Source organism: Benincasa hispida, chromosome 12 (assembly GCF_027475165.1).
Source record: "Benincasa hispida cultivar pf3 chromosome 12, pf3_genome.v1.1, whole genome shotgun sequence".
NCBI lineage: Eukaryota > Viridiplantae > Streptophyta > Magnoliopsida > Cucurbitales > Cucurbitaceae > Benincasa > Benincasa hispida.
Genome location: NC_143489.1, coordinates 44,053,998 through 44,071,510, shown reverse-complemented (window position 1 = coordinate 44,071,510; position 17,513 = coordinate 44,053,998). Strand labels below are relative to the sequence as shown.

General features: G+C 36.1%; 1 protein-coding gene across 1 annotated transcript; it reads right to left on the bottom strand.

The window, feature by feature from the left end:
* Positions 1-7,733: 7,733 nt before the first annotated feature.
* Positions 7,734-10,805, bottom strand: LOC120092556 (sodium/hydrogen exchanger (DUF1218)). The gene is made up of 3 exons (XM_039050677.2): positions 10,601-10,805; positions 9,188-9,393; positions 7,734-8,312 (listed from the first exon to the last, which is right to left on the bottom strand). Exons 1-3 carry the CDS (start codon positions 10,697-10,699, stop codon positions 8,045-8,047), a joined length of 573 nt encoding a protein of 190 aa, XP_038906605.1. The 5' UTR covers positions 10,700-10,805; the 3' UTR covers positions 7,734-8,044.
* Between the last annotated feature and the right edge of the window lie 6,708 nt (positions 10,806-17,513).

The window sequence follows — 17,513 nt, the reverse complement described above, 5'->3', positions numbered from 1 at the left end:
AGAAATATGCGACAACAAAAAGGAAAAAAATGTGCCAATCATGGTGAAATTATATAAGAAAATAAATTTTGTGCTAAGGTACTTAAAACACACCTGCTAACCGCATTTCATGGTCAAAGTGCGCCAAAGTTTATGTTTTGCAGGAAAACGGGAATCATCGCATGCGCCGATCCTTCAAGGAGAAACGTAATCAACGCATGCCTCGGGATTTCTGAAATCGTACAACAAATATTCTGACGTACTCCTTGATCGTTGACCATGATGTAGCACTACGTTCTCACCTACCTTGACAAATGATAGCAACCAATCAGAGCGGGAGTTCCAAAATAGAACAGCGTAGGACTCTATAAATAGAGCCTCAACACATCAAGTGAAAAGATCTGAAGGCTGACAATTGGAAAGAATATTCTATTCCAAATTTCCATTCCTTTCTAGGAGGCTCACTGGAGAAAGATCCTGAGAAGGGCTTTCACCACTCCATCCATCACATCTAGCTGACAGTCATTACCACCATCATATCATATCAAGAGATTGATATTGATCGTGAATTCATTTCATTCCTTGTGCATTAACGAGTTGTAGAATTTGCTTGATTGATTTCTTGGACAACTTATATTTAAAAGATTCTCTTATCTTAATATTATCATTATGTTCATCTTCACTTTACTCCATGTTCATGCATTCATCATCTCTTCTCTCATGAATCACTAAACCCTTAGGGTAAGGGAGAAAGTCACTTTTACGATTTAAATCATATCTTAAGACATTACCATGCTCGCTTAACATATGTCAAAAAATACGTGCCTGCGAGAGTAGAGTTGAGTCATACAATCAACTCCTCGAAAGAGAAAAGTTGATAGAACCTGTTAAGCGAAGCAAGAAGTATTTCTAGAGATAGAAACAACCTTGTGTTATATAGCATTCCCATTTACATCTTATAGAAATATGACCATTGAGGCAACCACTGAAAGGTGTGCGCCAATCGGGAACAAGAACAGTGGTAGTATCTGTAATGAGATTTATTGATTCTTTAGTGCCCTCCCTCTAGCCCTTCCTTCTCCATATAGACCCTTATTTAGTTTGTGGCTTTACTCACCCATCTCAACCTCACGATTACGGCCCTCAGTTTTTTAGAAATTCATTATTTGTATTTATGTATTATCATCACAACAAACAACGCATATTTACACCTTTGCATGATTCACTTTACTTCAACAACATTGCATCAAATCCTCGTGTTCGACCTTGGATCATTCCGAGAAACTTGCGATCTCCTTATACTTGACGAGAGAGTAACGAGATTGCGAGAAAACTTGTGACAGGAATACTTGATTATCACATATACATTTGACGCATAACGCATATTCTTCAAACCATCGTATGATCATCGCATGACAATTAACGCATATCAACAAAATAATTTATCCTCAACAGTAATCTTTAAACATATTCTATTTGTAATAAAGTTGTTATTATGGTTTATTTAGTAAAGTTATTATTGAACACATAAATTGCACTTGTAAAGCCTAAATCCAATAAACTAATGAACCCCTGGCTATAGCATGAATACTTGAACTTCATGTGGAGAAATAAAAGAGGACCAGATTTGAGTATATAGTCAAAACGGTCTATAAGTATAAGGATGGGGTTGGGTACCTTATCCTGGGGACACCATGGATGTCACCGCTTTGTATTTAATACAAACGATGTGATCCCAAAATCGTTCATGTAGAGACATAAGAGTGGGTGCATCCTATATAAAATATGTTTGCATAAGATCGGACCACGAAATAGTCATTTTTCTTTATAACGTCGTTTACTATTAAAATTGATTATTTCAATCTGATGACCTAAGGTAACTCGATTTCAATCCTAAGCTAACTATGAACTCCTGTTTATTTGGAATTATCCTTTAATCTGTATGGGTGAGAGTGACTCAATATCGCCGTTCAATAAGCCTTCCATTTTAGGGGTTAGACCGGGTAGATAATTGGGGACATAATTCTACAAGATGGAATTTACTCTTACCCATTTTAGGGATAGTAGATAGGTTGTTCCCTTAAGAACTGACTCCTAGTCTTGAACAAGGAGTCCCGCCCTCTCAATGACTGAGATTGTTCATTAGTGAATCGGTGGAGGCTTAAGGAGCAAGATGTATTACATGGGTAAAACAGTAATTTTGACCTCAGCTATTAATACGAACAACCAGTGAATGATTGACTTACTGATCAAGGTGAAATCAAGTGGACAGAAATATATCTACAGTGAGAAGAGTGCAGCTACTAAGCTTTAGTGGAGTGACCTGGTAGTTAATGAATTTGGTTAATTCGGTTAAAAGAGTTTAGCCAATTAATCTCAGATCGTTGGAGTTCATGATCTGTAGGTCCATTAGGTCCTTCTACTAGCTCATAAACGAACTAAACCTTAGAATAAAGTGATGAGAAAATTTGAAGTGTTCAAAATTCAGATTACGTGAATTATTAATTATATACGATATAATTAAACATTTAATTATTGAATTATTCGAAATTAGAGTATTGAAAAATATTTAAATATGATTTAAGTATGAATAGGGTTTCATATAAGGAATTGGTGGTTTAATGATTTAATATTTGATATTAAATTATTTTAATTAATTATTTAAAATTAATTTTATCTAAAGTTAATTATTTGAATTAATTTTATTTAAATCTAAATTTCGATTTTGTGATTTTAAAATTGATTTTCAATTTTCAATGATTTTTATGAAAATAATTTTAAATTAGGAAATTAATGAAAATGGATTTCTCCCACTTTTACCACTTTCAATTCCATTTTCTTCTTGAAGTGTTTGGTGTCAATTTCTAGTGATTTTCAATTGCATGATTAATTTTGATAAAAAAAAGAGTTTTAATTTTAAAAAATTGATTCATGCAATTGAGTTTTATAGAGGGAAAAGTGTTCTCTCAAACTTTTCACACCAAACTCTCTCATCTTAATATATATATATAACTCATATTCATTCTCATTTTGGATCTCACAATCTAATCTAAAGTAAGAGGATAGTAAGGAAGACACTTGCGATGATCTACATCTTGTTGAAAAGGAGATTTCAGCTTGAGATTGGAGCTTTGAAGAGATTTTACAAAGGTTGTTCTCTTCAAGCCCCATTTTCTATCTTTTAGAACATGCATGCTTAATCTCTAAAATTAATGTAGTTAGAGTGCTTAAGATCCTAATTACTTCCATTTGTTGAATGTTAACACCATCAGTGCATCCTGTCTTGAAGGAAAAATGACTAAAAGACGTTTTAGAGGGAAATGTTATAGAGCCAAAAAGCCATTAGAGTTCATACATTCAGATCTTTGTGGTCCAATGAATGTAAAAGCTCGAGAAGGGTTGAATACTTCATCTTTTTCATAGATGATTATTCGAGGTATGATTACTTATACCTAATGGAACATAAGAGATCATAAACCACGAAGCAAATTGGTATACCTCAGTAGAACAGTGTTTCAAAAAGGAGAAATAGAACCTTATTAAACATGGTTTGTTCTTTGATGAGTTATGCTATATTGCCTAGCTTGTTTTGGAGATAATTAGTAGAGACTACAGTTCATATCTTGAATAATGTTCCCTTGGAAAGTGTTTTTGAAACACCATCGAGTTATGAAGGGAACGTAAACCTAATTTACGTTATTTCAGAATTTGAGATTGTCTTGCACATGTGCTAGTGACAAATACTAAGAAGTTGGAACCTTATTCAAGGTTATGCCAATTTGTTGGTTACCCTAAGGAAACGAGAGGTGGTCTGTTCAATGATCTTCAAGAAAATAAGGTGTTTGTATCGACAAACGCTGCATTCTTGGAGAAAGATCACATGAGAGATCATAAACCACGAAGCAAATTATTATTAAATGAAGCTACTGAAGAATCAACAAGGGTTGTTGAAACAACTAGTCCTTCATCAAGAGTTAATGAAGAAGCTAACACTTCAAGTCAGTTTCGTCCTTCTCAATCGGTGAGAGTGCCTCGACACAGTGGGAGGGTTATGTCACAACCTGACCGTTACTTGGGTTTAACTAAAACTCAAGTTGTCATACCAGATGATGACGTTAAGGATCCATTGTCTTATAAGCCCAATGAATGACATAGACAAGGACCAATTAGTCAAAGCCATATACCTTGAAATGGAGTCTATATATTTCAAGTCAGTGTAAAACCTGAATTCCATTGTCTTATGTTGTAGAAAAAAGGTTAGAGAAAAAGGAGAGTGTTGGAATAAGGCTCTTGGGTGGTTTTGTGTTGGCCTTAGCAAGTAAAAAATTGGCTAAGCATAGAAGCCAAGAGTAGGCATGCATTGGTGTTAGGAAGCATTGACACATGAGGCATTGTGTGTGGAAACCAAGGCTTGTAGAGGTTGTGTGAGGCCAAATGTTGAAGCCAAGGAAAAAATATGTGTTAATGTAAGGCCATGCCATGATAGACGCATGGTATGGGTTGGCCTAGTGATGACATGAAGGGGTTGTCCAAGCGTAGGCAAGGGACATGTCAAATGGCCATGCATTAACAAGAGACTTGCGTGATTGAGGAAGGGCCATCGTGCAATGAGTATGGGCCAGGCGCGAGCAAAGAAGCGCTCGATTGCATGTGAGCGTGGGCGCTAGATGTTGGGACGTTGCGCGAGGGGTGAACGCATAGGTGCACGTGGGGCTGCACGATAGGAGCTAGACGAAAAGTGCAAGGTTGTGTGATGTGGCATTGGAGCTATACAATGAAGCTAGGAAACGTGCAATGAGGTATGTGATGATGAGCATACGATGTGTGCTGGGGCTGCACAGTGAGGCAAGGCGATGTGCGCTGGAGCTATGTGATGAGCATGACAAAGTTGTATGATGCTCATGCGATGCCAAGGTTTAAAGGACCATGCAATGGAGGTGTTATGCGTTGGCCTATGAAGTATGCGCCAATCATAAGACGGGACATGAGAGACATGTTGGGCGCATGGAGTTGTTGGCTAAAAGTGTTATGGTCGAGGTTAGCTATGCGTTGAAGGGCCCTAGTCATGCATTAATTAAGCTTGGCCATGAGGTGGTGGTGTGCTATGCATTAAGGTTGATTATGCACCAAGGTCATTCGAGGTTAGAAAGGGCATCACGGGTACATAGGACAAAGTTAGTATGAGTGGCATGCGATGAAGGAGATGCGTTGATCTTGATGGACGCATTCGCTAAAGGTAAGCCTTGTGAAAAGGATATGTGTCCAAAGGTATACGATGGTATTGAGGTTAGTGTGGCACATGGGAGGCGATGCGTTAGCTGAGCCATGCGTTCAAGTAAACATGCGGCCATGAAGGAGTTATACGATGACAAAGAAAAACTTGGAGAGCAAGGTGGAGCTGCTAACTCATCCGGACATGTGGCTAACTAAGGGATGTCTGGGATTTCATGCAAGTTAAGGTGGGCACATGAAAGGACATGCAAAGTGAAGAATATGCGTTGGCTAAAGGAGAGAAAGGAACTTCAGAGCCAATGTGGCAAAGGTTTGACGTTGGCAGCACGAGAAAAGGGAACATTGACATGCAACTAAGCTGGAGGTGTCAAATTGGGATGAGTTTTGGACGCCTATAAATAAGGCATGTTGGGGCAATCAACTCTCACAATCCCTCATGCCATTTGAGTGAAATCAGTATGAAAGTACTCAGTAAGGAGTGTAGTGAGAGGCTCCAGGCTACCGTTGTAATTAGAGTTCCAGAAAAGGAAAAGGTTGCGTTGAAAGTCAGATGGCACAACTGGACGCATAGGCCTATCGCCTAGCACTGCCGCGCGTCCTCACCAACACGAGTGCTCGCGCACACACCCTCGCTAGACGTGCATTTGGATGGACGCATCCCAAACGCACGTCCAGACGTCCAGCGCTGCCCTGTGCGAAGTCTGCCGCCCATCTGTATGCGCCCCAGCCCACCTGCATGCACAGACGCCCACCAGCTTGTCAAAATAACCTCTAAAGGGGTTGTTTTGAAGAGTTAAGCCTATTTTGGTTATTTTAAAAGGGGATAAGCTGGTTATTCCAATTTTTAAGGTTATTTAGAGAATAATTTGGAATTATTAAAAAAATTATAGACCGATTTGGGCTTCCTTTGGAAAGAAGAGAATTTCATGGAAACAGGGCTAGGAGCTGATTAAGGGATTTCCTAAGAAAGTCACCAAGAGAAAACTGTGAGTGACTCTAAATGCTTTCTGAATGTTTTATGAATATTTTAGTTGTGATCCTTGACAAAAAGATCCAGTATAGCTCAATGTACATATAGGACAAGTTCAAAGGTTAGGATAAAGGGTTGAGCAAAAAGGACTCTCCTTTAGACAAGGATAGGATAAAAGGTTGAGCAAAAGGGACTCACCCTTAAAAGAAGAATAGTGTGAAGGGCTGAGCAAAAGGGTCTCTCCCTCAAATATAGATTAGTTAAAAGATGATGGCAAAAGGGTCCACACTTTAGTATAGATTATGATTGGGAGTTGAGCAAGAGGGTCTCTCTCTCAGCTAATGACATGCTTAGATATGATATGTTAGAAAATTGTATGGAAGATAGGTTAACGAAGAGAGATGAACAAAAGGGTTTTCCTCTAACTGAGGATCAGAACAGCTATGCCTTCCAGATGTTAAGGCTATGCTTACGGAAAAGATAAGTTTAAATTATACAGACATGATGTGCTTATCTAGTACTCAGTTTAGTTTTAGCTTCCAGCTTGTGCATGAGATTTATGTTATGTTGTAAGTCACTCACTGGGCTAGTAGACACTCAATTTGAATGTTTTCTTCCACAGGTAGCGGTCATTCCCATGAAGACAACTCTGATGCTGCACTGCCACTCAAGAACTTAATTAAAAAGAAATCAAGGTGTTGGTCTTGTAAATAATAGTACACATGGGTCATGTTAAATAAGGACTAGTTATGCATTTTGGGCTCATCAAGTGTACAATGTACATAAGTTGAAAATATAATTTTATGAAACCTGGTTGTTGTATGTTTCTTAAAAATTCCGCTGTAAGTTTATTTGTTTAAAACAAGCTAGTAAAGTTGGGCAATAGATGTCATGAAAGGGTGATATTTGTTGTCTCCATGCCTCCTTTTGGGTTAAAGAGGTGAACTCGGGAGGGGGTGTGACATTCAATATGGAAACTTATAGATGTACTTGAAGGGGTTAAACCTATAGAGTGTAAATTTATATATAAAAAAAAATAGAGATATAGTTAGAAAGATACAGACCTTCAAAGCTATACTTATAGCAAAAAAGGTTATGTTGGGAACGTTCTAAAACTCGTAGTTCGTAATCATGAAAATATATTCTATTTATCAATAAAAGTATTATTAAAACATTTATTTAATAAAAGTGTTAGTGAAATTGCATTAGGTAATAAAAATCCAATAAACGAATCTATGACTATAGTATGCATACTGTAACTTTATGTAAAGACATAAAAGATGATCAAGTAATAGTATATAGCCAAAAAGATCTATAAGTATATCATCTGAAAGTACAACCACCTTCACGATTCTATTAAATAATTAACAAAATCTTAACCGCAAGGACCAAAATAAGTAAATTTTCAAAATTCAATGACTAAAATAAATGTTTTTAAAGTTTAGGATCCAAAATAAGATTTAAACAAATAATAATAAAAAAACTATTAAACACTTACTCAAAATAAATAACACTAATCATACCAATGAAAACAATTCAAATGGAAAAGGAGTAAACAAAGAAGCATCCTCAAGCCTGCTTCAAAAGCACCATATAATTTATAAATTAATATACCCTTCAAATTTTCAGTTTCCAACTATAGAGAGAGACATAACCCAACATTTCAAACCACTTGAGCATTGCTTCAAAATTTTTTAGCAAAGCATTTTCTGTTCTTTCTTTCATGACTTGTTTATACATCTTAACCACAACAAGTGATTGTGCAACTTTATATAACATTCAATAATCTTCAACATATCACCTACCCACCATTGATGGCCAAGATAGAAGCTTTAATCAGAGCCCATCCCATTTGAATTGAATTTATGCATACCCAGTCATCCCGACCGTTGAGCTCGAACGATTTGCTTTGTGAGATGCTTGAGAAGATGTCGCCTTGGTGAAGTACATGTAATAATACACATTAAGAATCATGGTTGCAACCACAAACACAGCGCCAGCAATGAACACTCCTTTCCTCAATGTTTCACATGGTAAGTTCTGAGCGTATATCATTCCTCGATACTTGGTATGGTATGCATTTTTTGTTGCACCAGCAATTAAACAAGCTTCCGCTACTAAAAATGTTGCCCTGAATATTCATAAGACATTAAAAAAGGATTAAATCTGTTGGAAGTTGAAATTTGTTTACTCCAGATTTTGCCGTTTCCAAATACAGATGATGCAGGCTACAAAAGAGTTGACTTTCAAACAAAAACAAGCCTGTAGTGGAGGTTTTGCCATTGCCTAAAAAATTCTGTGTTATGAAGCATGGGATCGAAAATGTGTTTAGATTGTGCAAAGAAAGAAAAAAGGTCATAGGAAATCCAAGTTCACATAAATCTATGATTCACAGACGTTTATAGGTAGCAAAGGGTTTCTAAGCTTGGGTCAGCTGGATTTATTCAATCTCATATCAAGACAAGCTCGATTTTGAAACTCAAGGTTACACAAATTTAACCTGAGCTGAACACCCTTGTAAAGTTTAACTACAATCATCTTCCTCAAATTTCATATGGCAGAGAGAGAGAGAGTAGCACATTTCTTGTCGTACCATAAACAAAATTAATGCTACACGTGAAGGATTTTAGTATTTGTTTATGCTTTAATACACAGCATAACTCAAGAGTCAAGACTACAAGACTACAAGAAATATTTTATAATTCCAAAATAGATTATAAACAATGAATAGCTCTTATAGAAAAGTGAAGTAAACTCACAGCAGAGCCAACACTTACCAACATATAAAAAGAAAATCCAGAAATAATGATAATAATGCGAGCTCAATGCAAAGTTCCTAAAAGTAGCCTGGATCTTGGTCAATATAAGTGTTAACAGCATAACAGAGTATTTCTTCCACAAATAGCAGCATATCAATATTCTATCGTCAGTAGAAGAAAAAGAAAAAAAGAAGAAATATTTGTTTAGTGGTTCTTTTTCAGACTTAATTCATAATGAAATGCTCACCCTGAGGAGAGAAAGTATATAATGGTCCATGCCCTGTTTCCTCCTGGGGTTAAAGGTCTCCCAAAACACATGCATTTTGTGACACCCATCAGCAATGCTTCACCAGAGAGAAGAAATAAGAAAGCCCCTACACCATAACCGGTTGCAACATCTGATTCGTAGACACAGTACGTCGCATTCCTTTGCTTATCTTCAAACAGAGTCCCCTGTTAAAGCATACACCACCTCACTATTATATTATACACATTGAATATGCTAACACTCTCCTTCACGTGAACTACTTCATCAGTGTACAAGAAGCTGGCAAATTTGTGTTTGTATGATAAAGTTATAAGAAGAAAACTTGCAACAAAAGATCACAAATTAAAGTAAAGACAATAACTAGGATGAAAGTATATGCGAGAAGTAGACTTCAAACTTAACATGTTAGAGTAAAATTATAGGTCCCATGGGTCACTGAACTTATACATGTAGCAATCCATCTGACTCTAATGAGAATCTAAGAGGATTCAGTGAAATATGTGAAGAACTTAGTTGGGAGACAACTGATATTACCAAGCAGTTTTGAATTCTCATGCATTAACTTTACAGGTCATTTAGGATTTTCAAAACTGCATAGTTGAATGTCCCGGCTAGTCATGACAATACCTCAAAATTGTATAACCAAAGGAATCCATTGGCAACCAAACCAACATAACTAATATGGATTCACAAAGCAGAATATAGCGGTTTCTTTTTCTCCTCTGAACAATTAAATTAATTGCATACAATAGGAGAACAACGTAATTGATATTCAAACAGAAACAAAGAAATGGGGCAAAAAGTAGCATGTTTCAGTTTTCTTTCCTTTGATAAATGAGACATACTTAAATGACAATAGCAATGATGCTGCAGGACATTTCCATTCCACCAACTCTGTTCTTCAAAAACCCAAAGGCGGGTTTGGTTTGGTATGACTTTCAGACTAGTAAAAGAATTCTATGTAGCAAATTGAAACCACTTTTCAAATGTTGAATGCTTCTTCAAAATACTTCCAATTAAACTTCTAAGAGTTCAACTGACAAAACCCATCCAAATTGTTTTCTACCCTCCAACATTTCACAATCAATCACTTAAGTGTGTCTGTCTGTTTGGGGTTTGGGGGAATGGAAAAACAAAGCATTACAAGATCAATAAGAAGAAAAATGCAGTGGACATAGAAGAAGAAGCATCAATAAACATTTCCACAGATATCACCATTGAAGAACAGTACAAGAACAAGTTCAGATCACAAAGAAGCAATAAACCCAAAAGAAAATCCCAACCCAATTCCAGAAAGCTACATCAACATTTGCAGCTCAGAAACCCCCACACTCAGAAAAGCACCAATAATTGAAAAATCAAAAAAGGGGGAAGGCGATTTGTTCTCATTACCACACTTCTTCGTCTCTCGGCAGCAATGGAGAACCCAAAAGCCACTAAACACAAAACCACAACTAGAAGATGAACCAGAGTCGACCCTTTGCCTTCCATTTCCTACAAATCACAGCAAGAAAGAGAAGCTCCCAAGAGCAAGCTGAACACTGAGCTGGGAGTGAGAAAAGTGTGGGCGAAAGAGAGGGGGGTGTAAAAGCAGTGAAAGTTGTGTAGGAAAAGGAGAGGCGGTTTCTTTAGATCCAACGCGGAAATTTGGCACGTGAGATACACGCGGGATTTTGAACCAATGGAAGAGAGCGTGCGGACCACGTGGATGGGAATTCGGAATTGGTGCGGTGATTTTGTTTGGCTGAGAGTAAAAGGTGATGGCGGGGGCTTAATATTGGTTTTGCTGCCCTACGAGAGGCCTCATTGTAACGTCTGTGGATCGGATGTTTCGTGTGAAACGACGACGTAGAGTGGGCAATTTATTTTATTTTATTCTTGCCTTTTTTTTATATAATTTTTTCTTGACAACTTTTAGACATCCGTCGAATTAAAGAGGGGACTTTGGTCGGAACTTTTTTACATCGTTATCTGTAAAGTGGTTTCTAAGTTCTTCAAATTTTCAGATTTGCCACTAAAGTATTTTGTCCTCAAATTTCAAATAAATCGACCCTTGGTTTTCCTACTCTATTGGTCCCCAATTTTCATTAATATCGGTAATTGTTTGTCATTAAGATCTCATCCATTATTTTTTAAAAATAAAATAAAATTAAAAAATTAGTCTATAGATTTGTGTATCTCTCTCATCCATGGTAACCTAGATTTTTTGTATTCATGCATGAAGGTTTATCCCTCTTCCTTCTCCACTCTTCTCTCTCATCCTCATCTTCTTCTTCATCCTCTTATCCATCAAATTTCTCCCATTTCCTCAAACCCACTCCTCTCAATTTCCTCTTTTCATTCTCATCCACCAATCTCTCTCTTTGCCTCATTCATCACCGCTAATCTCCATCGTTGTTGTGCCAAAGAAAGGTGTAGAGAATTGGACGATGCGACAATCGTCGTCGAGAAAATGGAGTTGGACGAGCTTGGCAAACAACGACAGGACTTGGACGAAGTCAGAGAAAATAGAGTTATGGACGCGCAACGGCTGGTGCACCGAACGATCTGGCGGTAAATGAGAATAGGCAACGGTGGCAAGGGCTTCACTTTTTTTCTATTTTTTAACCTTAAAAATACATGTGATATGCATACACATTTATTTGATATAACGTTGATGATTTTTTTTCTATTTAGACTACTTGTTTTATGCTATATATTGTTGTATATATTTTTGTTTATTTGAAATTTGATATATATACACGTTTATTTGATATAAATGATGATTTTTAAAAAAAATTTAGACTACTTGTTTTATGATATATACTGTGGTATTTGATATTCCCTTGAACATTGATTGGATTTTTCAAATGTTCTAACCAATATAAGAAATATACTGGTAAATATATTTGATATGCACTTAGGTACAATTGGCACTACAAGAAAAAATGACTCTTCAGATGCCTAAAAGAACCGCTAAAAAATAGGTCATCGAGAGAGACTGTTTCCTGACGACGTAAAGGTGACGTCGGGAGTGCTCAATAACTCCCGATGATGCACAAGCAAGTGTCGGGAGTTTTTTCGAACTCCCAACGCCTCACCATGCCCGTCGGGAGTTGAGAATAAAGGCCAATCTGAATGGGTCGAATTCCCAATGAATTATTTAATTCGTTGGGAGTTGTGTAGGAACTCCTGACGGACGGTTACGATAGTTCGTCGCCTAAATCGAACCCCCCCTACCCCAACTTCAATATGCTTTTTTCTTCCTTTCTTCTAACCCTAGCACACAGCAGAATAGAAACCCCCTCTATTCTGATCGTCGTCTGTCCGTCATCGTCCTTCAATCGTTCGTTCATCCGTCAAACTAGCCATTCATCCGCGTTGTCCGTCTGTCACCTTTCTTCAATCGTCCATTCGTTCGTTTGTGTCGGCCAAATCGAACCAGCTAGTCGTTCATCCCCGTCATCTATCGCCCAAATCGAACCAGTCATTCATCCGTAGTCCATCGTCTGTTGTTCGTCGTCCGCCGTCCATCATCCGTTTGTCCTTCAATCTTCAAAGTAGCTAGTTTTCGTCCGTTAGAAACTACTTTTGGTGAGTTAAATTTTGACTCTTAGAGTTGTTCGTTGCATATATTATGTTTTATATCCTTGGTGTTATATTCCATATCTATCAATAATGGATGTTTAGTCTCATAAATTTCACATACTTAGAAAATTGTTTTCAATTAACTTTTGATAATTCATTATGATTATATGGACATAAGTGTTAAAACTTTGATAATAAATGAATTGATTCCTTTGCAAGAACAAAAAGTAAGTAAATAAATAAATAAATTGATTTCCACATGAAGAATTTTGTAAATTAATTTAGCATTAATCTCCTTTTGGCATTGAATCTTGGTGCATTGTTGATAAGGTGTTTGTGACTTCTATTGAGATTTGTTTCAATGTTAATTATTGAGTTTTGTTTAGTTTGCTTGTTGAAATTTAATAGTCATTAATGAAAATGACATTTTTGGTTTAGATTAATATATATGTAACTTTTTATTTATTTGTTATTATTATTTTTTTATAAGACATAACTTTGCTTAAAGAAAGTAATGCTTGACTACATTTTACCTTGAATGGAAAGATGATGTGAGGAGATTTTATTCCTCATTCTCTTTATTCACGAACTACCATCTATTAACTCTAGCACAATTTAATCTTTGTACTATTTATTATCTATTTAATACACGTTATTATTTCGGATTACAAGTTGGTCAGAAAAGGTTTATTTTTAAGGATGAATAAATAATGGATCAAACTTGGGAATAAGTTATCAGTGGAGTATAGAGAAGGAGTATCCCAACTTTTAGATGTGGCGAAGTTTCATATTAATAATTCCAAACAAATAAGATGTCCATGCAAGAATTGTATGAATTCAATGTGGAAAAAATTAGATATGTGGAGCGACATCTATTAACATGTGGAATATCTCCCTCATGCTGTGAATGAGTATATCATGGAGAACCAGTTAACTTATCTAGAGGTTTTAAAAGTCATACAACTTATTTAATACACAATATTGAAGCAAATAGTATAGAGGGTAATATTGTTGAAGAAAATGAAATGTTGAATTTTATAAACGATCTACAAGTTCCAATTGAAAATGAAGATGCAAATGAAGAAGGGATTGAGAATGAAATATCCTCTAATGGTCAAGAAAGAGATACCACGAACTTATTCGAAGATTTAATGACCGAAGCACGTAATGAACTATACCCTGGTTGTTTGCAAATTTCGTCCTTGAACTTTTTAGTGAAGTTTATGCATATCAAAGTTCTCAATGGTTGGAGTAACAAATCATTTGACATGTTGCTAGAATTATTAAAAGCTGCATTTCTAGTCGACACCGCTATACCATCCTTTTATGAACTAAGCGAAAATTGTGTGACTTAGGCCTAGACTATGAGTCTATTCATGCGTGCAAATAGGATTGTGTATTGTACTAGAAAGAATTTGCAGATTTGCAACAATGGCCCATTTGTGATGGAGTCTCGATTAAAGTGATTGTTTGTATCAAAAGAAGGCACTTCTGACATGAGATGACATAAAGATAAGCGAGTTGAAACGGATGATGTGTTACGACATCCAGCTGATGCAGAAGGGTTCAATTCGTGAAATGTTCATTTGAGATTAGCTTCATATGGGTTCAATCCATTTGAAAATATGAGTACTTTGTATAGTATGTGGCCCGTGGTAATAATCCCTTATAATTTTCCACCTTGGAAACGCATGAAGGAAACAAACTTCTTCATGTCTTTGCTCATACCTGGTCCACAATCTCCTGGAAAGGAAATTGATATTTACTTACAGCTGTTGATTGAAGATTTGAAAGAATTATAGACTATTGGTATGCGAACTAATGATTTTGTTACTGGTGAGTTTTTCAACTATATGCGACCTTATTGTGGACTATTAATGACTTCCCTGCATATGGTGACATATTTGGGTGGAGTATAAAATGTAAACAAGCATGTCCCATATGCAAAGAAGATAATCCGTCCTTCGGGATAAGAAGGAAAATATCATTCATGGGACATCAAAGTTATCTTCCAGAGAATCATAGTTGGCACCAAAGTAGGCAACATGATGGAAAAGTTGAACGTAGACCTCCTTCAGTCGTAATGAATGGAGAAGAGATCTTACGACAAATATGTCGAACTTTCCTGTGCTTAGCAAATATCCATCAAAGCAAGATAAGAAAATAAAATGAATTCTAAACTGGACTAAGAAATGTATTCTTTTTCCAACTTCCATATTGGTCCAGACTATTATTACGACATAAATTGGATGTAATGCATATTGGAAAAAAAACATATGCGACAATTTGGTAGACACATTGTTAAATATTGAAGGAAAAATAAAGGATACAACAAACACTCGGTTAGACTTAGAAGATTTGAAGATAAGAAAGAACTTACACTTGATACAGATCGAAAATAGATTTGTAAAGCCACATGCAGCGTACACACTAACTAATAGTGAACAGATATCGTTTTGTAAGTATTTGAAATTGGTGAAATTTCTTGATGGATTCATGTCTAATATATCACGATTTGTGAATGATAAAGTGAAGGAACGGTGAAGTTCGATTATGGAAGCGAGATCATCCCAGTTTTAGATTTTCACATAATTGAATTCACAGTACATATAATTATGCATAAACATTAAATTTACAACATGCTTTAAATTAGAGGAGGAAGGGTTAGGATCAACTTACCTTTGAAGCCAAAACCTTCTTCCCGAATTTCATTTCTCTGGTCATGATCAAACATGTACCAAAAGATTGTCAATAAGGACACCACCACAAGATCGTCAATGAGGACACACATATACCTGATGGGGAGAGAATTCTCAAGAGTGTGTGGACTCTGAGTTTTAGGAGAGGGAGAAAAGATCTAGAGTGGAAAAGAGGTATATGTGTGTTGTCTAGGGAAAAAACTGTTGGATTGTATCAGCAAGCAGTGGAAGCAACAAAGATCAATAAGCACTCTAATTCATTAATTTTGGCAGAAACTAAAGCATGCTCTTGCAGAAACAAGTGAGTTTCAGGTTATACCTTTGTAGAACTTCTTCAAAGCTTGATTTCCAGTTGTACATCTTTCCAAATCTTTGTAGACCACCTCAAGATCTTTCCTACTATCCTCTTGGTGCTCTAGATTGAGTTGTGAGACTCAAAATAAGCTTGAATTAAGGGAATTTAGGGAATAACTCACAGCAGTAACCCACTTGAAGAACATCTTCTTCACACAAATTTTTCAGCAAAAAATTCTACAGATTGCATACCTCAAATTCACTCCAATCTTCTCAATATATTACAAACAATTATGCAATGAAGATGGCAGCATGAGATGCAGCTCATGCTTGGAGTAATTGAAGCTTTAGTTTATGGGTTTTGTGTGACCAACTTGTAAGTGTAATGGAAAAATCCAACTTTCCATTTTTGTGTTTTTCTTAAATCTTTCTCAATTCTCAATTGATTTCAAAAATCAATTTTTTTTCTAACAAATCAATTTTACAAAATTAATTTTCTTAATAAAATTAATAAATAATTATTTTAAACAATTTAAATAATTATAATTAATTTAATATCAAATATTAAATTAATTTTACACAAATCCATCTTCATATATTTAAATCATATTTAAATATGAATTCTCCAATTTCGTTTAATTCTAATTTGAACGTTTCAAATTAACTTATCACGCTAATCCATTTACGAGCTAGTAGGGGGACCTTGCGGACCTACAGATGTGGGCTCCAACGATCCGAGATTAATCGGCTAAACTCATTACACTGAACTAACTGCCATTCGTTAACTAATGGGTCACTTCACTAAAGCCCAAAGTTTAATTTCCCTCACTGTAGATATATTATGTCCACTCGATATAACCATGATTAGTAAGTTAACCCTTCACAGGTTGTTCGTAATAACGATTGGGTCAAATCTTTATTTTACCCCCGAAATTACCTCTTGAGTCCCACTGATCCTCTAATGAACAATTGATTTGTGATCCAATCAACAAAACGAGTCCCTCTCAGGCCAATGAGAGGGTGGGGCTCCTTGTTCAAGACCCAAAATCAACACTTAAGGGAATAACCTCTTTGCTAACCCTAATCGGGCAGGAGTAAATTCTATCTTACAGGGCTATGTTCCTAGCTATTCATCCGGTCTTATCCCTAAAATGGGAGGCTTATTGAGCAATGTTGTTGGACTTCTCTCACCCATACAGATCAAAGGATAATCCCGAACAAACAGGAGTTCATAGTTAGCTCAAGATTAAGGTCAAGTTACATAGGTCATCGTTTTGAAATAGTCAGCCTTAAACATTAAACAACGTTATAAAGTAAGAGTGATTGATTTCATAGTCCGATCTTGTACAATACTCATTTGCATAGAATGCCCCCACTCTTCATGTCATAACATCTACGAATTAGAATCACATCGTTTGTAGCACTTTACAACTCTTCGTAACAACTACAGAGTAGGCCGCATCCTATAGTGTTACCAGAATAAAACACCCAACCTTATTCATATACTATAGATCATTTTAACTCTTTACTCGAACATGATCCATTTTTATGTCTCCACATAAAGTTCAAGTACTCATGTAATAGTCAAGGGACTTTTAGGTTTATTGGATTTCTAATAAACAATACATATATTCAATAACAACTTATTGAATTTTCAGAATAAGTTTTATTGTTTACAAACCACGAGTTTTAGGACATAAAATCCAACAAAAACTAGAGAGACTCTCTTATGTACCTAATATTAT